This window comes from Malaclemys terrapin, chromosome 7, assembly GCF_027887155.1.
Source record: "Malaclemys terrapin pileata isolate rMalTer1 chromosome 7, rMalTer1.hap1, whole genome shotgun sequence".
NCBI lineage: Eukaryota > Metazoa > Chordata > Testudines > Emydidae > Malaclemys > Malaclemys terrapin.
Genome location: NC_071511.1, coordinates 124,933,481 through 124,956,878, shown reverse-complemented (window position 1 = coordinate 124,956,878; position 23,398 = coordinate 124,933,481). Strand labels below are relative to the sequence as shown.

General features: G+C 65.0%; 3 protein-coding genes across 10 annotated transcripts in view; 1 reads left to right on the top strand and 2 right to left on the bottom strand.

The window, feature by feature from the left end:
- PDZD7 (PDZ domain containing 7) overlaps positions 1 to 11,013 on the top strand; it is a 35,962-nt gene extending 24,949 nt beyond the window's left edge. For all 4 annotated transcript variants that reach the window (XM_054033405.1, XM_054033406.1, XM_054033407.1 and 1 more), the window contains exons 11-16: positions 1,448 to 1,539; positions 4,194 to 4,285; positions 4,956 to 5,027; positions 6,170 to 6,721; positions 7,860 to 7,960; positions 9,794 to 11,013. In XM_054033405.1, coding sequence (XP_053889380.1) covers positions 1,448 to 1,539; positions 4,194 to 4,285; positions 4,956 to 5,027; positions 6,170 to 6,721; positions 7,860 to 7,960; positions 9,794 to 9,934 — 1,050 coding nt within the window. In that variant the 3' untranslated portion in view covers positions 9,935 to 11,013. The remainder of the gene's footprint in view (positions 1 to 1,447; positions 1,540 to 4,193; positions 4,286 to 4,955; positions 5,028 to 6,169; positions 6,722 to 7,859; positions 7,961 to 9,793) is intronic.
- Positions 1 to 23,398, bottom strand: part of TWNK (twinkle mtDNA helicase) — a 100,499-nt gene that overhangs the window by 12,453 nt on the left and 64,648 nt on the right. The window lies entirely within an intron of this gene.
- LZTS2 (leucine zipper tumor suppressor 2) overlaps positions 12,504 to 23,398 on the bottom strand; it is a 42,570-nt gene continuing 31,675 nt past the window's right edge. For all 4 annotated transcript variants that reach the window (XM_054033414.1, XM_054033416.1, XM_054033417.1 and 1 more), the window contains 4 exons: positions 19,567 to 20,004; positions 16,035 to 16,625; positions 14,407 to 14,676; positions 12,504 to 13,658 (listed from right to left, as the gene is read on the bottom strand). In XM_054033414.1, the coding sequence (XP_053889389.1) occupies positions 12,993 to 13,658; positions 14,407 to 14,676; positions 16,035 to 16,625; positions 19,567 to 19,965 (1,926 nt within the window). In that variant the 5' untranslated portion in view covers positions 19,966 to 20,004 and the 3' untranslated portion in view covers positions 12,504 to 12,992. The remainder of the gene's footprint in view (positions 13,659 to 14,406; positions 14,677 to 16,034; positions 16,626 to 19,566; positions 20,005 to 23,398) is intronic.

Genomic DNA, 23,398 nt, shown 5'->3' with positions numbered 1-23,398 from the left:
TCCGTGTCTCAGTTTCCCCACCTGGATCTCTCCTTGGGGACAGTGCCTGGCTTTGCTCATGGCTGCATGCAGGGATGAAAGTGCTAGAGAAGGGCAGCCTTCTCCCTCCGTGCCCTGGCAGCCTTCCCCCTAGAGAACCCCACAGGGAACTGGGCACACGCTGACCCCGGGGCCTGCTAGGTGCGGGTGTCTCTAGTGAACACTAGATGGCGCTCGGAGCCTGCCCGTTGGACGCTCCCGTGGCTGATTTGTGTGTCCTTGAGAGCTCAGCCCTCCCTCCCCACTGCCCCTTTGCTCACCCAACACCATTGCCCCCCCCCCTTCAGAGTCAGGACAAGGGCTGGACCCAGACAGAATCCAGATTAACCCCTCGCAACCCCCACTCCTGGGCATCTCCACTAGGCCTCGCCCAGGAGGGGGGCTCTTGTGCCATGGGCAGAGACCCCCCTTTTCCGCAGAGTCACCCACCAGCTGGCAGGGAGAGGGTAAAAGTGAGGCCAACCTCTGGCTCACCCACCAGTGCCTCGGGGAGGAGAGCAGGCGTCACTAGCCCCATCAGACAGCGTGGGAAACTGAGGCATGGGGTGGGACTGGCGCCAGGTCACCTGGGTTCCCGGTTCCCAGGCCCCAGTTCTAGCCCCTAGACCCCACTCTCCCGCACCGTGCTGGTCACAAGGGTTTAGTCCTGATTCAAATCAGGCTCATAAGCCAAACCAGCTCTGCTGCTTCACTTCTCCCCCCCCCATCGGGGCCCCCCGCCCCTCCTGGCCACCCCAGTGCCCCCCTTTGGGGCAGGCCCCTGGCCGGGAAACCGTTTCCCAGGGGCCCCTCGTAACAAAGGTCTCTGGTGGCAACCCCCTGCCAGGGCGTCACAGCCAGACCCGTGCCGCTCTCCCACTCCCGGCACGGGGCAGCTGTCAGCCTCAGGCTGGGATGGGGCGTGGCTGGTCTGAGCGGTGGCCCGGGGGTCTAACCCCCAGCTTGCCCCGTGCCCCGGCCCTTGGCTCTCCCGGGCTAAGCAGGAACAGCTGCCAGTGACGCTGGCCCCCCACGTCAGTCCCGAACCGCAGCACTGGCAGGCACTGCCCCTTGTGCTCACTGCTCGACCTGGGGCTGGATCCTGGTCTCACTGACGCTGGTGTCAATCTGGATTAAGGGCAGGGAAGTGATTTAAAGTGGAGGGAGTAACTCGTCACCCCACATGAAAGCCCGAGGGTCCTGGCCAAATGCCAGCGGGGGTTGATCAGGTTGTGCCTCCCTCCCACCCCCAGGAGAAATTATGATTCCCTCTTCAGAGCTGTTCCGGCTTGTTGCTGGGTGCTGTGAAACCCTGCCTGCGTCCCACCCCAGAGGTGGCTGCATTTTGGCGCTGGCTAAGTGCTGCCAGGTGCTCCGGGCTCTGGCCAGCAAAGGGGCCCGTCTGACACTGCCTGTCCTTTGCCTGCAGTATGTCCATGAAGGTGGGGTGGAGGACTTGGTGAGGCCGCTCCTGGCCATTCTCGACCGGCCTGAGAAACTCCTGCTTCTGAGGGATGTCAGGTGGGTGAATGATGCTGGGGTGGAGGGTTCCCTCTGTGCTGCTTTCCGTGGGGCATGTCCCAGAGGACAGAGAAACAGGCCCCTGTCCTGGGGGTATAAGAACATAAGAACGGCCAGACTGGATCAGACCAAAGGTCCATCTAGCCCAGTATCCTGTCTTCCAACAGTGGCCAATGCCAGGTGCCCCAGAGGGAATGAACAGAACAAGTGATCCATCCCCTGTCGCCCATTCCCAGTTTCTAGCAAACAGAGGCTAGGGACACCATCCCTGCCCATCCTGGCTAATAGCCATTGATGGACCCATCCTCCATGAATTTATCTAGTTCTTTTTTTAACCCTTTTATAGTCTTGGTCTTCACAACATCCTCTGGCAAGGAGTTCCACAGGTTGACTCTCTGTTGTGTGGAGAAATACTTCCTTGTGTTTGTTTTAAACCTGCTGCCTATTCATTTCATTTGGTGACCCCCAGTTCTTGTGTTATGTGAAGGAGTAAATAACACTTCCTGATTTACTTTCTCCACACCAGTCATGATTTTATAGACCTCTGTCACAGGGACCGGCAACCTTTGGCACGCGGCTCGCCAGGGTAAGCACCCTGGCAGGTTTGTTTACCTGCCGCGTCTGCAGGTTCAGCCGATCTCAGCTCCCGCTAGCCGTGGTTCGCCGCTCCAGGCTAGCTGCTCCTCAAATTCTTTTTTGTCCTTCCTAATTATATTTTTACACTTCATTTGCCAGAGTTTATGCTCCTTTCTTGGTATCAAGTATCAGGGGATAGCCGTGTTAGTCTGTATCTACAAAAACAACAAGGAGTCTGGTGGCACCTTAAAGACTAACAGATTTATTTGGGCATAAGCTTTCGTGGGTAAAAACCTCACTTCTTCGGATGCATAGAGTGAAAGTTACAGATGCAGGCATTATATACTGACACACAGAGAGCAGGGAGTTACCTCACAAGTGGAGAACCAGTGTTGACAGGGCCAATTCGATCAGGGTGGATGTGGTCCACTCCCAATAATAGACGAGGAGGTGTCAATTCCAGGAGAGGAAAAGCTGCTTCTGTAATGAGCCAGCCACTCCCAATCCCTATTCAAGCCCAGATTAATGGTGTTAAATTTGCAAATGAATTTTAGTTCTGCTGTTTCTCTTTGAAGTCTGTTTCTGAAGTGTTTTTGTTCAATGATAGTGACTTTTAAATCTGTAATAAAATGACCAGGGAGATTGTTAGTCTTTAAGGTGCCACCAGACTCCTTGTTGTTTTTGTATGCTCCTTTCTATTTTCCTCACTAAGATTTAACTTCCACTTTTTAAAGGCCAACTTTTTGCCTCTCACTGCTTCTCTTACTTTGTTGTTTAGCCAGGGCGGCATTTTTTTGGTTCGCCTACTATGTTTTTTAATTTGAGGGATACATTTAAGTTGATCCTCTATTACGGTGTCTTTAAAATATTTCCACGCAGCTTGCAGGGATTTCACTATTGGCGCTGTACCTTTTAACTTCTGTGTAACTAACCTCCTCATTTTTGTGTAGTTCCCCTTTCTGAAATTAAATGCCACAGTGTTGGGCTGTTGTGGTGTTTTTTCCACCACAGGGATGTTAAATGTAATTATATTATGATCACTATTACCAAGTGGTCCAGTTATATTCATCTCTTGGACCTGATCCTGTGCTCCACTTCGGATTAAATCAGGAATTGTCTCTCCTCTGGTGGGTTCCAGGACTGGCTGCTCCAAGAAGCAGTCATTTAAGGTGTCAAGAAATATGTCAAGAAGTCTGAGGCTGTTGATGGGGAACGCTGGGGTCACAGGTCCAGTGGTTGCCCGCGGTGCCATCTGGGTCCTGTCTCAGCCGGGGCGTTTATTCTGCAATCAAAGAGCACACGTGCTGCGAGGGAGAAGGCTCTTGCGGCAGGTTGCAAGATGGGACAGGAAGGCTGCGTGGCCCAGATTCTGAACTCGGCCCTGAGCGGCCGGCAGCTCCTTTAACTCCCTGGGGTCCCTGCACGTTCCCCCAGCCTTGGGAGCAGATTTTGGCTCATGCTCCCGGCCCTTAGCTCCTCGTCCCTCTGTGCCCCAGGACGGTGAACAGCCCCCAACACTTGCTCTGCGCTCCAGGCCTCCCGGTGCCACCTTCTCCTAGGCTCTCCGGCCTCACACTCCGCCCTGCCTCACCAGTCTGTCCTACACAACCAGGGCTGCCGGTTTCACCAGGGCTGGATTTGCCCCCGCTCAGCCCTGAGCCCCGTGGCCCTGCTGGGACGTTGGCTCAAGGTCCATGCGTTTCTGGGGGGCTCGAGGGCATGAGGCAGGCAGGTCCCTAGGGGGTGCTCTTTTCTCTGAAGAGGTACTGAGGCATTGCCCGCACAAGGTGCTAGGGGGCGCTGTGCTGCTCTGGGCTGGGTCCAAGCCCCTGACCCCTTGTGCCCCTCCATTCGTGGGGCAGTTTTCACAGTGAGCGTAGAGGTGACGCCCTGGGCAGATCCTGGCCGGGTAAGTACATTGGGCTCCTTAGAATCACCCGCACTATGGCAATTGAATGTGAGATGCTTCTGTCACCTCATGTTGCTGTGCGCTGTTAGGCAGCCGCCGAGTTCCACCCCAGAGGTGGCTGCATTTCAGTGGCGGTCACTTGGCTGCACTAACAGCTTGCCCCTTGCAGGAGCCTGGTCACCTCCACCGACCTGGGCCGCTTCGACAGCATGGTCGTGCCACTGGAGCTGGAGGCGTACGACACCCTGAAGAGCAGAGCAGGTAGGGGGAGCCCCCGCGAGAGCTAGTCCCAGCTGGCTCCCAACTCCTCTCGTCTTGGGGGCTGGCTTCAGGGATCCTGGGCTGCCAGTCTTGCCTTTCCCCTGGTGATGAACGAGGCCCTGCCCTTCCTAGAGTCCCTGGGTCCTGACACAAACCCCTCTAACCTGGGCACCATGAAACCCTGGGACCAGCGGATGAGGATCCAAACCCAAGGCTGGGTGGGCACCTTGCAAACTTGCCCCCATCGCCCCATCACTGTGTCCCATGGGGGTGTGCTCAGCCCATCACCCCGGCAGCAGGCCTGCGATCGGCTCAGCGCAGCCCCCACTGAAGCCGGGCACAGGGCTGGATGGTCAGCACATGTGCTCCACGGGCCAGGCCCCACTCTAGCGGGGGGGGTGGGGTGTCAGTGCCCTGCCAGCAGGTGCCAGCCAGGCAGGGCGCGGCTGGGAGAGCTGGAGGGGGCACAGCTGCCGTCAGCAGTGGGCTGGTGGCAGAAGCCCCAAACTTTCCAGCGAGGCTCGGCCTGGAAGGGGGTGGCAGCCTGGCGCCACGTGGGCAGCTAGGCTGGTTGGGGGGAGGCGCCGTGCCAGCAGCCAGAGCCTCGGGCACCAGGAACCGGAGCGAAGGGCCCAGCCTGTCTCTGATGCGCTTCTCCGCCCACCTGCAGGGAAATCGCCCGCGCTCCGCCCGGCGCAGCAGGAAATGCCTCCCAGGAGACACCTCATCACACCCGTGCCTGGTCAGTACTGGCCCCCTCTCCCCGCCAGATCCCCCCACTGCCCAGCCCCCCCACTGCTTGCCTCCCCTTGTTGCTCCCCACCCCCCACCTTGGCTGCACATGTTGGGCTGGCACCTCTGCACTGTGGGCTCTGTCCACTAGAGGGCGACACAGTCACTGGCTGCCGGCTGAGTCAGGTGGTTCCCGCACCTCCCAGCCGGCCCCAAGCGCCCACGGGATTGTGGGTCCCGTCAGGGCCGGGCTCTGGGCCTGCCAGGGGCTGGCAGCGAGGGTGGCTGGAGCCCTGGGGCCGGGATCCAAAAGGCAGTTGCTACATGCTCTGATTCTCCACCGACGGGGTCGGACCATGGGTGGGGGGGCGGGATGTGTCTAGGGCTGAGCTCAGGGGGGCTCAGAGGCCATGGGGCAGGAAAGGGCTGGGGCCTCTCGGGGGACAGGGACAGGCTGGGGCCGAGGGTTCTCGGAGGCCAGCAGATCTCGGAGACCGGGGACAGGGCAGGGCTGAGGAGGGGTCTCGGAGGCAGGGATTGAGGGGCTTGGAGGCTGGGATTTGGGGGTCTCGGAGGCCGGGGCCAGGGCAGGGCTAGGAGGAGGGGTTTCAGGGGGGTCTCGGGGGCCGGGGACAGGGCAGGGCTGAGGAGGGGTCTCGGAGGCAGGGATTGAGGGGCTTGGAGGCTGGGATTTGGGGGTCTCGGAGGCCGGGGCCAGGGCAGGGCTAGGAGGAGGGGTTTCAGGGGGGTCTCGGGGGCCGGGGACAGGGCAGGGCTGAGGAGGGGTCTTGGAGGCTAGATTGGGAGGGTCTCGGGGGCCAGGGACAGGGCAGGGCTAGGTGGAGGGGTCTCAGAGGCTGGGATTGGAGGGTTCGGGGGCCGGGGACAGGGCAGGGCTAGGAGGAGGGGTCTCGGAGGCTAGGATTGGGGGGCTGGGAGTCTGGGGAGAGGGCAGGGCTAGGGAGGTCTCGGAGGCTGGATTGGGGGGACTTGGAGGCCGGGGCCAGGGCAGGACTAGGAGGAGGGGTTTCGGAGGCTGGGATTGGGGGGGTCTCAGAGGCTAGGCCCGGGGGGTCTCGGAGGCCAGGTGGGTGGGGGATAGGGCTGGGGGCTGCCCCGGCACGTTGCTAACAGCCCGTCTCTCCCTTGCAGACCGCCGGGGAGGTTTCCTGCTGCAGCCGCTCCAGGCCCCGGAGCCGGGGGGCGCCGAGGAGGAGGTGGGGCTGGTGCCGAGGGCAGGGCCGGAGCGGCTGAAGGGCTCCCGCAGACAGACTCACCCGCGCGGCTACAAGCCCCTGCCCGACGTGCCCGTGGACGCCTGCGCTGCCCCCTCCAGCCCCCCTGCATCTCCAGCTGCCAGTGGGCCCAGCTGGCTGCTGGCGGAGCCTGCCCAGAGCCCGGGACTGGTGCCACGACCCGACCCCTCCGCAGAGGCGTTGGCACAGCCGGCGGGGCAGGGCGGCGAGCGGCCGCGTGCCCCCAGCTCCCCCGACGGGCAGGGGGTGGCCGAGCCAGGGGAGGACTGGCTCTACGCAGGGCTCAGCAAGCCCCGGCGGGCCCGGCCACGGCTCTGCCAGCTGTTCGCGGGCACCTCGGTGCCCAGCCAAGGGGCCCAGGGGGTAGAGGGGCTGGCCCACAACGGCCCGGCCGAGGAGGAGTGCGAGCTGATGACTGTCCGCCTCTCCAAGCTCAGGCAGTCCTTGGGTGAGTGGCACCCTGCTGAGCCCCCCACTGCTTGGCTCCCTGCCCCCTGTGTACCCCGGAGCCCCCCACTACTGGGCTCCCCGCAGCCCCTCCCTGCCCCCTGTGTACCCCCAGAGCCCCCCACTGCTGGGCTCCCCGCAGCCCCTCCTTGCCCCCTGTGCACCCCCAGAGCCCCCCACTGCTGGGCTCCCCGCAGCCCCTCCCTGCCCCCTGTGTACCCCCAGAGCCCCCCACTGCTGGGCTCCCTGCAGCCCCTCCCTGCCCCCTGTGCACACTGGAGCCCCCCATTGCTGGGCTCCCTGCAGCCCCTCCCTGCCCCCTGAGCCGCCAGCCTCTGGGCTTCCTGCAGCCCCTCCCTGCCCCCTGTGTACCCCCAGAGCCCCCCGTTGCTGGGCTCCCTGCAGCCCCTCCCTGTCCCCTGAGCCGCCTGCCTCTGGGCTCCCCGCAGCCTCCACCTGTCATCCCAGGCCGCCCCGCTGCTCCTGCACCCGGGCTGGGGTTTTCCCAGGTGGCAGCTGACATGCGGCTGTGGCAGGGAGGCGCCAGGTGGGCTGGGGCACGGTGGGCACCACGCAGGGGCTGGAGATGGGCACAGTCACGGGGCAGCCGAGTCCCCCCAGGGCCGTGCTCACAGACCCCAGCACCTGGGCCGGCCGTGGAGTCGAAGTTCAGGAACGTGGGCGCCCGTCACATGGGCATTTGAAAACCAGCCTGGCCCAGGCCCGGGAGGGGTCATAGTTGGGCCCAGCATGGTCCTGGAGGTCGGGGGTGGGGGGGTGGGAAGCTGGTATCTGTATTGAAGGGAGCGCTCCCCCCCCAACTACCATGAGTCTCCATCCAGTTTCGGGTGCCAAAGGCACCGGGCGGGGGACCCAGCACTGGGTGGGCGCAGTGGGGCGCGGGCCGGGGATGGGGCTGGAAGCGGGTGTGAGTACCGGAGCCTGCAATGGTGCCAGCGTGGGGTCACTAGCCCTCCACCCCCCACACCCTGCACATCCCAGCTGTAGGGCCAGGGCTGCCTGAAGCGGGTCAGGCCTTGGGGGCTGCCCACAGGTGCCAGGGCCCTGGCACCAGCCGGAGGGGTCCGGGCAGACTGGACAGGTTGGGGCTGCTCCACCGCTACCTCGTTGCCTTCCAGGGATCAGCATCTCGGGCGGGATCGAGTCCAAGGTGCAGCCGATGGTGAGGATCGAGAAGATCTTTCCCGGAGGGGCGGCATTCCTGAGCGGGGTCCTGAAGGTACGGGGAGTGGCGGGGGGGAAGGGCGGGAGCTCCCTGCTGGGGCTGGGGCTAACCCCCGGGGCGGTTAACTGGTCTCTCTGCGGGACAGACCAGCTCTGGCGTCAGGTACCCTTCAGGTCACATTTGGAAGGGTTCTTTGTAAGCGCAAGGCTGCAGGATGTGTCCAGCCTGGAGCTTGATGGCTTCCAGACCCCTGGAAGCAGCTGGCAGGATGGGCCCCTGCAGTCCCGAATTTTAAAGCATTAACAGCCATTCACTCTGCTGCCCAGGGTCACTTTCCGCCCACTAGCGGTGGGGAAACTGAGGCATGGCACGATGAGGTGACATTCAGGGAGGCTGTGGTAGACCCTTAGAACCCAGCTGTCGTAGAATCATAAAGTATCAAATTTTCCACATCCTTTTTTATTCCGGGGCCCCAAACTAGATGCATGACTCCAGATATCCCGCGTACCAGCCCAGCACTCTGCCCACTAGCCCCCTCCCTGGTACCCCTGTCTGCTCAGCTCTGCCACCACCCTTGATGTAGCCTGGAGCCCAGACAGGAGGGGGGGACAGGGCTTCCTGTGGGGCCAGCCCAGCCTGGCAGGGAAGTAGCCAGGGTCTAGCTCAGAGGTGGGCAAACTTTTTGGCCTGAGGGCTGCATCGGGGTTCGTAACTTGTATGGAGAGCCGGGGAGGGGAGGGGGGCATGGCCCAGCCCCCACCTCCTATGCACCCCCTCCCCGGGACCCCTGCCCCATCCAACTCTCCCTGTTCCCTGATGGCTCCCCCAGGACCCCTGCCCCATCCAACCATCCCATCTCCCTCTCCCCTGACTGCCCCCTGCTGCCCCATCCAACCCCCCCTCCCCTTCCTGACTGCCCCCCGGGACTCCTGCCCCCATTCAACCCCGTTTCCCCCCTGACCAGCCCCCAAACTCCCCAGCCCTCTATCCAACCCCCCTGCTCCCTGCCCCCTTACCGTGCTGCCTGGAGCACTGGCGGGGCTACAGCCGTGCACCGCGCAGCAGAGACGGGGTCAGGCCGGGCACTGCAGCCGCGCTGCCCCGCGAGCTCACAGCCCAGAGCACTGTGGCAGGGCGAGCTGAGGCTGCGAAGGACGGGGAACAGCGGGGGAGGGGCCGGGGGCGAGCTTCCCGGGCCAGGAGCTCGGGGGTTGGGCAGGAGGGTCCCGCGGGCCGTAGTTTGCCCACCCCTGGTCTAGCTCCACTGGTCCTGCAGGGCTAGCCCAGCCCCAAGGGGAAGTAGCCACTGGCCCAGGACATCCAGCAACCCCCAGAGTGGGGAGGAGCTGGCTGGGGTCAAGCCCCCTTTGGGCATGGGCAGCCGACAGGGGGGGCTAGGTGCCCCCCAGAGCCAGCTGCCCCTGCCTGCATGCAACTTGGGAAACCACATGCTTGCCCTGCCCTGGGTTGCACTGTACGCCCACAGCCACTGCACCCAGCCCCCCACCCATGGCAAAGCTGGGCTGTGCTGGGGAGCGGGAGGCCCACGCAGACCCCATTGGCCCAGTGTGGTGCTCACCCAGCAGCCACCACCCCCTCGCCCTGCCCCACAGCACCAGTTGGCAGCTGGCTTGGCGCCAGGCCCACAGGTGCCCCACTGCAGGCAGAGTGGAGGGCAATGCCTCCCCTCGGTGCTCTGCATTCTCCCCACCATGGCTGCCCTGCCCTTAACCAACCCCCCGGGCCCAGGGGAGTTTGTCACTGCTTGGCCCCCATCATTGTGTAGGGTTGCCACAGCTGCTGTGCCCCACCCCAGAGGTGGCTGCATGTCAGTGGCTGGCGACCGATCCCTGTAGGCTCCCAACCCTGTCTCTCGGGCATTGCCAGGCTGGGGCCGAGCTGGTGTCGGTGGACGGGGCAAGCCTGCAGAAGGTCACCCACCAGCGAGCGGTGGACCTCATCCGCCAGGCCTACAGGACCAACCGGCAGGCGCCCATGGAGCTGGTGGTGAAGGTGCCCAAGGCGTGACACAGCCCAGCCAGGGACGGTGCCAGGCCAGCAGGGACGGGCTGAGGGGACAGCCAGACAGACGTCTTCCAGGCCCACGGCAGGACAAGCAGAGCCCGCAACGACGGGCATCCAGCCCCACGAGCCTGACTGCAGCCTGGCAGGAGTGGGGGAAGAGCCCCCCCCCCGGCTCAGTGCGCTGCCCGAGAGCACCAGGTGGCCTCAGCTGGGCCTGGGCCTGGCACGTCCTTGATATGCTGGTCTTGGGTTCATGGGCAAGACTCAGCTCCGGGGGCAGGGGGGAGCAGCAGGGGGCTACCATGCCATGGGGCTGCAACCCACGCCTACCCCGCACCTTCCCCAGCTGAGCCAGGCTGCCCCCACGTGTCGCCTCCTGCAGGTGACAGGTCACCGTGTTATGCTGGGCTAGTGAGGGGGCCGGGCCGGCCCCTAGGGGGACCATGTGGCACCAGCGAGGGTGCTCAGCTCCCGCAGGAGGGGTCACGGGGTTGGGACTGTCCTTGCTCCAGCAGCCCGGGGGGGGAGGCTGGAAGGGCAGCGCCCGAGGCCCCCCATGTGCCGCAGTCCAGCTGGCACCTCGCAGGCCGGGGCAGCTCCCAGCCACAGCCCCACAATCCCTCTCTGAGCTGGGGGGCCCGGGAGAGGCTAAAAGCCCTACTACTGCTGCCAGGAGCTGCTGGGGGGCTGTCCTGCTCCCATGCCACAGCCTGGCTGTGGGGGGGGGGGGAGCATTGCTTCAAGCAGGCTGCTTGTGCAATGACCCCCCCATACCCCTGCCCCCCGGGGAGCGCTCTACTAGCCGGCTCCCACTGTAGGTTGTTAACCTGTGTGGGGCACCCCATGCACTTTACAGGTACCCGGGTTCAGCCAGCCCCTGGCATCTCACAGAAGAGGGCGAGGGGCAGCAGGGCAATGGCCCGTGGGGGGTGCTCACATTGCCCCCCGCCCCGCCCAAGACACACACACGTCTCTTAAAAACAGAGGGGTGGGTTTTATTAGCACATTCCTCTCGGTTTGTACAAGAAATTTACACAGCCTGAGAACCAGACAAGGTCAGAAATAAAGTAAAAAAACCCCGACCCACCGGCTGGCGCTGCCTGGGGCAGGGGGGAGGATTGGTAACGAATGGATGGACCCAGCCCAGATGTTCCTTTGGTCTAGTGCCAACCCTGCCCTTCGTGCCAGGGCAGCCGGGCACCCCAGGGCGGACGGGGGGGGCTGTAGCTGGAGGGATGGGCTGGTCAGGCTGGGGACGCTGCCAGTGCCCGATTGGGCACATCAGTTCCCAGAGGGGGGCACAGGCTGGGCATAGCAGCTGCCCCAGCCCCTCGGCTACACTCCAGCAAGGCAGGCACCCCCCTCCCCCAGCTTCCCCTGTTTTCTGTGCCCTCGGCTTGGTATGAGCAGGCCCCAGGAAGGGGCTGGCACCTGCGGGCGGGATGGGGGCCCAGCCCAATGTAAGGAAAGGGGCCCAATGAGGATGTGACTCAGCCAAGGGCTGGCAGGCGTCTGGCCCACTCACCATTGCCCCCCCCCCGCCCCGCCTCTCCCAGCACAGGACCCCCCCACACACACACAGGTGGGGGAGGGGTGCCTCCTACTGCTGCATGGTCCCCTGCATGTGAAACTCCCACAGGAAGGGCTGGAGCATTTCCCTCCCCCGGAGGGAGCTAGTGCCCAGGGCCTGGCCCAGCAAAGTCCCTGCCTAGCTCTGTATTGCCCATGGGGCCAGTCCCAGGGCAGCCTGGGACACGCCAGCCAGGCACCACACAGCCCTGCCCCCGCCCACAGCACGGCTGCCCTTGCCTCGCCACAGGCGGGCATGGGGGTGGGGGCTGGGCAAGGGTGGGGCAGTGAGTAGCACCCCATGCAGAGGTGGTCACAGCGGGGGGCGGGGGGGGAGAGACGGGACGTGCCGGGCAGAGGCAGATGCTGGGCCAGAAGCAAAAGGCAAAGCTAGGCTGGGGCTGGCTAGCAAAACCGTGCCGCAGGCCCCTGGCAATGGAGGGGCAGGGGCAGAGCTCAGCCCACGGGAACAGGAGGCGAAGGGCAGGGGTGTGCGCAGACCTCCCGGCCAAGGGATGGGAAGCGGAATCACGCCGGCTAATGAACTGCTACTGCACCCGGGGAGCCCAGACCCCTTTCTGTAGGGCCTACAAAAATAGAGTACATTTGCATGGCCCAGAAACGCAACCCTGCAAAGCCGGGTGTTTGGAACGCAGAGGGGCAGCCTGGCTGGGCAGGATCCCTCCGGGCAGAGGGCTGGGCGCAGGGACCACTGAACCCGATGGGCCGCGGGCAGGGGATGCCAGGCACGGGGGCTAAACACTGAGGGCAGAGCAGCCCTGCTCGCAGCCCACTAGCTCCTGCCTGGTGAGTCCAGCCGCAAGGCGCGTCCCCCACTCGGTGTTTGCCCTGTGCCCTGCCCGCCGATACAGCCTCTGCGGGGAGCAGGCCCACAAAAGGAGGAGGAAGCCGATTTCCAAGAGGGGCGTGGAGATCCCAAGCCCTGGGCTGGACCCTGCACTGATTGGGCAAAGCCCCAGCCTGCAAGCCCCCCTGGGGGGGCAGCCCGGGGCACGGCGCTGCTCTCACAGCTGGCACCGCAGACCACCCCTGGGGGAGCCCCACCTCACAGCAGGCTGGCAGGCAACACGCTGCGGGGCTGTGCCACCAAGCCTGGCGCTCACGCCAGCCCACCTGGCAGCCACGGAGGGACCCGTTCTCCCCGGCACAGGAGGGGGCCTCACCCCATGCAGACCACCACACAGCCCTGCTACCTCCTCCCAGCTCGATGGAGGCTCTGGGGCGCGGCGGGCGGGGTGACAGGGCCCATACGGCAGAGAAATGATCCTGCCACCCCCCAGCCGGCTACAAGCAGGTGCTGCTAATCCCCTCCCCAGCGCTAAAGGGATCAGCTGTTAATCGGCTCTTCCCAGCAGCCAGAGGCCCAGCTCCCCCTCCCCCCCATGAACCAGCCATGGGCCCCTTTGCCAGCTGCCCCCCAAGCAGCCGGCTAACCCCCCTCTAGCTCACGGGGCAGCCGGCACAGCCCGGCTCAGATCTCGGTGGCGGTGATCTCTTCAAAGCAGATCTCGGCCCCGTGCAGGCCACACTCGTCCAGCCGCTGGGCCTGCAGCTCCAGGCTGAGCTGGTGCAGGTGGTGCTCCAGCTCCCGGTTGCGCCGGTACATCTGGATGTAGTTGTGCTGCAGCTGTTTCTGATAGCCGATCACCTGGTCCTTCTCACCCTGCCAGGTGAGCCGCTCGGCCTCAAAGGCGGCCCGCTGCTCCTGGCCGCGCCGGCGCTCCTGGAGCAGCTCGGCCCGCAGGCCCTGCAGCGTCTCGGCCGCCTGCCGCTGGGCCTTGGCCTCGTCGCTGGCCCACAGCAGGCTGGGCTCGGGCGGCTCCGGGCAGCGGGGCTGGCGCCGCGCCCCCCGCAGCCCCGCCACCTCCTGCTCCAGCCGGCCCAGCTTCTCCCGCAGCAGCTCGGCCTCGCCCTTCCGGCGCTGCAGCTCTTTCTCGCACACCTCCAGCTCCAGCGCCCGGGTGCGTGCCGCCTCCTGCAGCCCCAGGGCCTGCTCCTCGCCCGCCTGCCGCTCCGCCCGCGCCTCCCGCAGCTGGGCCCGCAGCAGCAGCATCTCGGTGCCCCGCTGCGCCAGCTCCGCCTGCGACTCCTTCAGCTGCTGCTTCAGCAGGGAGATCTCGCCCAACTTCTGGCACACCTGGGGGGCGGGGCGGAGCGGGGATTAGACCCTGGGGCTGGCCCTACCCCACCCCCAAAAAGAGCTAGGGTCCCCCGAGCCATTGGACAGCCTCCAGAACCTCCCACCCATCCAGCCACCAGTGGGGCTGCCCGAGCCAGGCCCTGCCCCTTTCCACCATGGGGTGGCCCCTGGAACTCCGCCCCCACCTCCCCATCACCAATGGGGCTGCTTGAGCCAGGACCCGCCCCTTCTCCCCATGGGGTGGCCCCCAGAACTCCGCCCCCACCTCCCCATCACCAATGGGGCTGCCCGAGCCAGGCCCCACCCCTTTCCACCATGGGGTGGCCCCCAGAACCAGGATCCTACCTCTAAGTTACATGTTTGCCAATGACACATCGGCCTAAGCGAGCCCTCCCGCCCCACCGCCCTCCAAGAGGGCGACCTCCAGAACCGGAGCTGCCTCCTAACGGGGCGGCTTGGCTTTTAGAACCGGCACCAGACGGGGCAGCCTGCAGAACCAGAAGCCCCCCACCCCCACCGAACAGGAGTCCTCCCCCATCCCCCCACGACAGCCTCCCAAGACGGGGGAGGCGAGTAGGGAGACCATGAGGCAGCATTCGGAACTGCCAGGGGCGGAGAATCCAGCACTGGGGGAACGGCTCCGACGGTGAACTACCCTCCCTGTGCAAACGTCCGCCGTGGCTGGCTAGCGTCCCCTGCCGGCCATCGAAGGGCAGCAGGCCCGTCCCACCCGGTCCCAGCTCACCTCCCACTTGGTCTCCTCCAGCCGCGGCCCCAGCTCGGTCTGCTCGCGCTCGAAGGAGGCGCATCTCTTCTCCAGCTGCTCGCGCTCCTGCAGCAGCTGGGCAAAGTCCTCCTGCAACTTCTTCTTCTCCTGCTGCAGCTGGAAGATCTGCAGCTGCAGCACCTGCTGCGTGCGCTGGGCCTTCTGGGCCGCCTGCTTGACCTGGGAGGCGTAGCCCTGGCGCAGCTCCTCCATCTCCTGCTCACAGCGCTTCTGCTTCTCCTCGTACACCTGGGGCGGGGGAAGAGCGTCACCCGGGGGGCCCCGCGCGGCCACGGCCTCCAAACTCTGCCCCGCAGACCCAGCGCAGCCCATGGGCTGCCCCGATCGCAGCCGTCCTCCGCTAACGCTGGGGGTGCCCTGCACCCACTTCAGCTCCCAGCATGCAGTGCGTCGCCCAGGCCTGAGCACATGTGGAGACGCGGTTCACAGAGACTACAGCTCCCAGCATGCATTGCGTTGCCCAGGCCTGAGCACATGTGGAGATGCGGTTCACAGAGACTACAGCTCCCAGCATGCAGTGCGTCGCCCAGGCCTGAGCACATGTGGAGATGCGGTTCACAGAGACTACAGCTCCCAGCATGCATTATGGCAACCAGGCCTGAGCACATGTGGAGATGTGGTTCACAGAGACTACAGCTCCCAGCATGCAGTGCGGCAACCAGGCCTGAGCACATGTGGAGATGCGGTTCACAGAGACTACAGCTCCCAGCATGCATTGCGGCAACCAGGCCTGAGCACATGTGGTTCAGGAAACTACAGCTCCCAGCATACATTGCATCGCCCAGGCCTCAGTGCATGTAGACATGGCTCATCAAGACTACAGCTCCCATCATGTATTGCATTGCCCAGGCCTGAGCACATGTGGAGATGCGGTTCAGGAGACTACAGCTCCCATCATGCATTGCATCACCCAGGCCTGAGTGCATGTAGCGACATAGGTCAGCGAGACTACAATTTCCAGCATGCATTGCATCTCCTGGGCCTGACCACATGCAGAGGTCTGAGTCACAGAGACTACAGCTCCCAGCATGCATTGCAGTGCCATGGCTACTCTGCAGGAGGTTGCGCATGGCATGCTGGGTATTGTAGGCTTCACGGGCTGCCTGTTCACACTGAGAACATGGGGCCCCACGGACAACCCTGAGACCTGCCCCCTGCCTGCCTTCCCCCTCAGGGAGCCCATGCTCGGCACTGGCATTCTCAGGCCAGGCCTGTGGTGCCCCTGCCCACCTGCACAGCTCTGCCGAGGTTCCAGCAGTTCCAGCAGGGGGCGCTCCTGAGCGGGGAAGGCATTTACTGCCTGCACCCCTAGGGGGCGCTCATAGGGATCAGGCTCCAAATGCACAAGCCTGCTACCTGCCCCTCCCCCACCTCAGCCCTTCAAACACCAACCCCACCCCCGGTTACTGGGCAGCTCTCCCCCAACCCCTCATGCAGCCCATCCCCACCTCTGCTCACCCAGCTGACCCGTCCGTCCTTCCCAATTGCCACCCACATGCCCAGCCCCCCGCAGACACGCCCAGCGCCTCCAGCTGCCCACGGCGGCAGGCCTGGGAGTCGCTGGGCTCGCCCACCGAGCCGGGTACCTGGCAGATGGCCACCTCGTTCTCGTCCAGGTTCTGGCGCAGGTGCTGCAGCTCCGCCTCCCGCTCCCGCAGCTTCTCCTCCAGCTCGCGGACAAGCAGAGCCTCGTCGCCCTCGACGGGCGAGCGGGCGCAGGAGCCGCCGTCGGAGGAGGGGGGGCCCCGCCCGCTGAGGGAGCCCGTGCTCTTGCTGGAGGAGGAGCGCCCGCTGTCCGAGTTGGAGGGGCCGGCCAGGCCCCGGGAGCCCCGCTCCGGGTAGCCGCCGTGACTGTCCAGGCTGAGGTGGCCCATGGAGATGCTGGCCGGCTCCGGCGGCTGGCTGCAGCCCGTGCTGTAGGTGGGCAGGCTGGAGAGGGAATTGCGCCCCGAGTCCGACAGGGTGCCCGAGTGGGCGCTGTGGCGGCAGCTCAGGGAGTGGTGCTTCTCGGCGCTGGCGGTCGCGGTGCCGCCCAGGAGGTGGGCGAGGCTGGCCTGGCTCTCGGGGACCACCGACGCCCCGGGCCGTGGCACCACGTACCCCGGTAGCGAAGAGTTCCTGCCCTTGGGCACGACCGGCTTGAAAGCCGTCGGACGGATCAGGGTCTTCTCGACGTTCTGAAAGGCATAGAGCAGAGACCATGGGGCGGCAGGACGGGGGCTGAGGACACCCCCCACACCCCTGACACAACACGGTGCCACCCCTGCCAGATGTTCAGACCCGGCCCAGCGCCCCAGGCTATGCAGCCTGCCAGACTTGGCACCTTCTAATCAACACCTCGTGGGGACGCAGCGTGGCCTAGCAGACTTGGACTCAGGGCACCTGGGTTCTAGCCCCGGTTTGGCCCCCAGCCACTGGGTGGATGACCTTGGGCAAGTCACTGCCTCGCTCTGTGCCTCAGTTTCCCCCTCTGTCAAATGACAGCGATGCCATCCTCCTAATGCGCTTTGGGATCTCCGGCTGTTACACGCTGTCTGACAGCGTGGGCTGGGGACGGTGCCGGGATCGTCACCCCCACTCCCCAGCCCGGAAATGGAGTCACGGAGCGGGCACGTGATTTGAGCAAGGTCACCCAGCCAATGAGCAGCAGGGCCAGCAGCTACAAGTCTGGACTACTAGGCAACACTCCCTCCCAAAGCCTGGGATAGAGCCCAGGGGTCCTGGCTCCCCACCCCTCTGCTCTAACCACTAGACCCCACTGCCCAGAGCCAGGGATAGAACCCAGGAGTCCTGGCTCCCCACCCCACACCTTCCTTTGTTCAAATACAGACAGCGAAAAGGACATTTTTTCCTGACTTGAAAATTGTGAAGCAGCGGCTGAATGAGGAGGCAGGCAGGGGAGCTGAGATCCGGGAGGGGAGCGAGCGCACCCCCTGCCAGACCCCCCTACTGGAGCACAAGCCGGGCCTGAGGCCAATAAGAGAAAAATCCAGCAGCGGCAATTCATTTTACTTTGCCACTTGTCCCAAGCCCCCTGGCTCTGCCTGGGCGAGCGCGGCTGGGGGAGGGAGGCAGGAGGGGGCCCTGCAATGGTTCCTTCTGGCCATGCAACGGCCTTTGGTTTTCACTGGGAAAAAAAACTCTAAATGTTCCATTTCCTTGACGAAAGCAGACACGGATCCTCTGTGTGGTTCCCCCTCCCCCGCTGAAATGAAGGGGGACCCCCCCCCATAGCCCATTTTCTAAACTGCCCTCTTCTGCTAAGGGCAGGTCAGGAGCAGTTTGGCAGATCGGGGCCATCGACTCGCTTTGAGCCAGATCCCCCCCAAAGCCATCGCCGGCTCCCAGCCAGCCCCAGGCCTCCCAGCGCTCAAAACCCTGGGTGAGGGGGGTCTCGGCCCAGCTGCCCACAGCGCAGAGGGCCAGGGTGGCATCAGGGCTGGGCAACCTCAGCAGAGAGGCCAAAGGCCAAGCCTGCCTCTGCGCTCCCCACCCCCCCGGGCCCGTGCCACAGGCTGGGCTCCTGACCCAGAACCTCAGGGCAGCTCTAGCGGGCTAAAGGGGCAGGTTGGCTGGGGTTCCGAGCTGGATCCGAGGGGCCCAGGGCAGCAGGTTAGTGTGACCCCAGGGTTTCCCATAGCTCCCAGTCGCCCAAGGGGGCCTGGAGCAGCTCATCGCCTGCTCTCCTCAGACACCACCGCTCGGCTGCTGGCTCTGGCATCCCTCTGTCCCACCCCCCAGGAGCGCTCCCCTCCATCCAAGGGGTGTGACGACCCAGCCGCCATCGACCCCGATCCCTTCCCCAGCCCCAGGCCACCCCCTTCCTGCAGATGGGGCTCCCAGCTCTGTCCCCAGCTCGCCCTGCAATGGCCCTGCCAGGGGATCTCACCGGGTTAAAGGATTCCCGGAGCAGGACCTGTGGAACTCCTTGCCGCAGGAAGGCAGGAGCCACATTCTGGGGCTGAAGCAATACCACCGAGCGAGGCCAGGCTGGGGCATGGACTTTGCCAGCCGCTCCAGCTCCCTGGAACTCCTCCCCACATCCCGCACTTGGGACCCCCAAACCTCAAGGCAGGGCACATTCGGGGCAGAGGGGAGAGGGGGGGTACTTGCTGCCCACCAGGGGGTGTTGCCTGCAGGAGGGATTTAAGAGCCATGCTCCCTGAAGCACAAGCCAGCAAACAACCAGCTCCAAGTAGCGAGGCAGCCATGGGCACCAGCTGTCCAGGGCCCAGCGCCAACGATCACCCTCCTGGGGGGCACCAGTAGCAGAGTTCCCACAGCTTGGCCTGGAAGCGCCCGGGGCCATCCTCACCCTCGAGGGGCACCAACGGGTTAGTGCGCCCCGGGTCTGATGGGGCAGCGGGGGGCTGGAAGAACCCACTTCCCCTATAAGAACAGGAGCACTAGGGATCGGTGGCTCTTACATTAAGCAGTGTGTGCCCACAGCCCAGTCGACCTGGCAAACTAGGGCCGGTGACAATGAACCTCCCCCAGGGCAGAGGGGAAGCCAGAGACGCCTGTGGGTTCAGTGGCATTGCCAGGTCAATTGAGCCCATCTCTGCAGCTGGAAAGTGGGGGGAGCAGGTACCCACTAATGCCAGGCAGCTGCCCACTGCCTCTGCAGCTACAGGACGCTGCCAGCGTGCCAGCGCAGCAAAGGAGCCACCAGGCAACAGCAGGCCCCAAGACCAAGTACAGGGAGAGACGATGCCCACCGCACAGGGCCTGTGGAACTCCCTGCTGCAGGAAGGTAGGAGCAGCATTCTGGGGCTGGACTAGGCTCCCTTGGGCAGCTCCTGCCCACCTGGTGCTGTCTACCTGCTGGCACCACTAATGATGGCACGGATACCAAGTAAGGAGGGGAAAGCACCGCTGTACGTCAGGGTGGAAGCCCATAGCGAGGGGGGGTCAGGAAGTAACTAGCCCTTCCCCGCCCCATGGACGACTAAACAGGGCAAGTGTATCGCTGGGGAATGGGGCAACTGTCTCCAGAACCGGAGGTCTTGGTGACTGCTGGAGGCAGGATGCCCCACCCAGATGCCCCAATGGCCTGGCCCGGCCGGGGGAGGGGATGGACACAGCCCAGCCACATGCACCCTCCCCCCCCATCTTCACCTTCTCCAGCTGCCCGGAGACGGGGACCAGTCTCGGGGGCGGCCCCTGGATGTTGCCGCTCCGAGCCCGATCGTCCCGCGGCTCCTCAGCGTCACTGCAGGGGCTGACGGGGGACACAGCCTTGGCCCAGAAGTCCTCGCTGGCGTAGGCGCCGCCCCCGGGCACCGGGCCAGAGCAGGGCTTGGCGGGGGGCAGCCCCTGGAGCAGCCCGTCCTGCTGGCGAAAGGGGCCGGGCGCGGCCTTGCACGGCCGCTCATGGCAGGGGCGGCCGGAGATGAGGCTGCTAACGCTCCCCATGGCGCCGCAGGCAGAGGCGGGCGAGCGGGCGCCGGCGCGGAGCTGGGTGGCCGCCTCAGAAGCGGGCTCGATGGAGACGGGCCGGGTCTGCACTATGGCCATGGTGTGGGGGGCTCAGACGGGGGGGACCACGCAGGCAGCCTGCAGGGAGAGAGGGAAACCAGCACTGAGCCCGCGGGCACCATTGCCCACTTCACGCACTGCCCTCCCATGGGGGCACCACTGCCCTCCCCACCCACCTGCAGGGGCACCGCTCCCCCCACCCACCCACTGCCTTCCCACGGGGGCACCGTCCCCCCCCACCCACTGCCCTCCCACGGGGGCACCCCTCCCCACCCACCTGCAGGGGCACCGTGCCCCCCTCACCCACTGCCCTCCCACAGGGGCACCGGTCCCCACCCACCTGCAGGGGCACTGTCTCCCCCACCCACTGCCCTCCAACGGGGGCACCGCTCCCCACCCCCCATATCACCCACCTGCCAGGGACACCACCCCACTCGCACCCCACGCCCGCCTCCAACCAGCTCTCTGCAGAGCTCAGGGTCTGCCTGGCCAATTCAGGGGGCCCCGAACCCAGTCTGCTCTCCCCACCCTGGGTCATGGTTGCTGAGCAGGGACCCCTGCCCCTCCCCGGGACTGGCTCCCTGCACCAGTGACGGGTCTGAGGCCTGGACCCATCCGGAGCAGAGCCCGACGACTCCTCGCCCAGCCCAGACCCCGGGCACGGAGCAGCTCTTTCAACCAGCCCTGCCCGGGCAACCCCCAGCCCCACGTCCTCCCCTCCTGCCGCAGGCATTTGTTCGTCCCTGGCCCGGCTCCTGCTGCCGCATTCCCCCTCGGATGGCCGGGTGCTCTTGTTCCCGGCACAATCGGCATCGCCTGGCAACCGGCCTGGGCCGGGCGCGGATTAGGGAGCAATAATCCAGCCGCAGCCACTCAACTCGGAGGAGATAAAAGAGCCAGTTTTCCCGTAAATGCCCCTGGTAGAGCCACGCCTGAACCACCAGCCCAGAAACTGGGGGGCGCCCGGATCCCAACTTCCTGGCTGGGCCAAACCAAGCGCCCTAGAACCTCCGCCTGCAGGCCCAGCCAGAGACCAGACCCGGGGGAGAACAGAGTCCAAGCAGGAAGGGTTTTCATCGGGGGGATGTTAAGGGAACCCGTGAGTTTGTGTTTCCTTAAATCGGAGCAGGGGCCAGCGAGCTCCAGACCTGACCCCCCCACACAGCCGAGCGCACAGGGGGCAGCAGCTGCTCGTGAATCTCTTCAGTCACCCCCACCCCCCCGCCCCATTCTGTGTCAGACCCCAGGGAGGGCGAGGAGACAGGACCCCATGCAGTGGGTTGACAGCCAGTACCACCCAGGGACCACGTGGGGCAGGACGCGCTCCGGATTCCAGCCGGCCATTTACAAATCAATGAGCTGGGACACAGGAGACTTTGGGTCAAGTCCCGTCTCTGCCACTGACTCGTCATGTGACCTCGGGTGAGTCACTGACTCATTCTGTGCCTCAGTTTCCCCACTTGCAAAATGGGGATTACCGCTCCCTCCCTCGCAACAGGGGGTGTGTGGGTGGGAGGGTAAAGCCGGGCCCTACAAGGAGCTTGACAGACGAAAAGGCCAATCAGGAAACAAGGCCAGAGAAATGAATTGGAGGAATCCCTGGAGACCACTCAGCGGCCCAGCTGGGCACAGCCTGTCCCTTTAAGAGCCATTCCTGCCCCCCTCCCCAGCACTAGGGCCACGTGAGGAACACGGGGAGTTAACCAGCGATGATCACTCGCCCAGGGACCCAGAGTGATGCCCTCCCCCACCCCTACAGCAGGTGCTGGTTCAGGAGGGAAGCAAGGGATTGAGACAGATGCCTCCTGGACAAGGTTCCCCCTCCCCTCCCCCCAGCTCTGCTGGTGCCCCTCAATCCCAACCCGCTGCCCCCGCCACCTCCAGCTGCACCTGCGTGTCCCTCCCCCGCCCACAGGGCCTGCTCTCTGCTGTAACCCCCAACACCAACCGGCCATGCAATAGAAGAAGGGTCCCGGCCATGCCCCATGAGGGGGCACCACGATGCCGCTTGGTAGAGTTAGGGAGGACACCCCAGGCCTGCTGGAACACCCAGGGGTGCTGCACCCAGAGCCAACGCCTTGGGGCCCTGCCCATAGGCATCATTCAATTAGGGTAACTGTACAGGCAGGACACAGCCATCCCAGGCAGGGAGGGACTGGTGGTCTGAGCACATGGTTAGGACCCTCCCACACTCTGTGCCTCAGTTTCCCCAACTGTAAAAGGGGCTGCAAGGCCCAGCGCTGGGAGACTGAACACTGGCTCCCCCCTCGGCCCGGGCTGGGCTCCGCACTCTTCCTCCGGGAGACAATCCCCCAGGCTCACAACCCCCACAACCCAGCCTGCATCACCCTGGGCTCAGCCCCATGGCCCCCCCCAGACCCCCCTCATCCATCTCACCCCGGCCCAGCGAGCTTTGCTCCCGGCTCTGTCTGTCTGGCAGTTGGAGGCTCCTGTATTAGCCCGGAGCCAACAGCTCCCCTGCACCCCCAGCCCGGCCAGGGTCCCCTCCAGCAAGGGAGGGGGGTGAGACCTCCCCTCCCCCACCCAGCTCATCTCCCTCCAGGGCAGGGGAGGCATCTGCTGAAGCTATCAAGGTAGAAGCCCATCGGCCTGGAACAGACTCAGTGACGCTGACACGACGCGAGCATCTGGGCCCGTTCCCATTTCCCGGGCCGTGGAGCAGAGCCAGAGACGCCTGCCAAGAGACAACCCCCAGCTGCCCCCGCAGGCGTGGGAACCTGCATCAGCTCTCACCGCAGCCCCCTGCTAGCCCAGCCCTGGGGTCCCACCCCCACTCTGCCGGTGCCCCTCACTCCCGAGCTGCAGCCCCCTGCAGGCCCAGCCCTGGGGTCCCACCCCCGCTCTGCCGGTGCCCCTCACTCCTGACCCACAGCGCCCTGCTAGCCCAGCCCTGCAGTGCCCCTCAATCCCGACCCGCAGCCCCCTGCTAGCCCAGCCCTGCCCCCTCCTAGCTCTGCCGGTGCCCCTCAATCCGAACCCGCAGCCCCCTGCTAGCCCAGCCCTGCCCCCTCCTAGCTCTGCCGGTGCCCCTCACTCCCGACCCGCAGCCCCCTGCTAGCCCAGCCCTGCCCCCTCCCAGCTCTGCCGGTGCCCCTCACTCCTGACCCGCAGCCCCCTGCTAGCCCAGCCCTGCCCCCTCCTAGCTCTGCCGGTGCCCCTCACTCCCGACCCGCAGCCCCCTGCTAGCCCAGCCCTACCCCCTCCTAGCTCTGCCGGTGCCTCTCAATCCCAACCCGCAGCCCCCTGCTAGCCCAGCCCTGCCCCCTCCTAGCTCTGCCGGTGCCCCTCAATCCCAACCCGCAGCCCCCTGGGCCTCTCTTGCGCAGAGGTGACCATAGTGCCTGCCAGGTGGTAGCTGGGAAGGGCACAGTCGACAGGTGAGTTACTAGCAGAGACCCACCAAGCTCACTGCACGTATGAGCTCGCCGGGGTCTGGGGCCAGGTCTGCTGA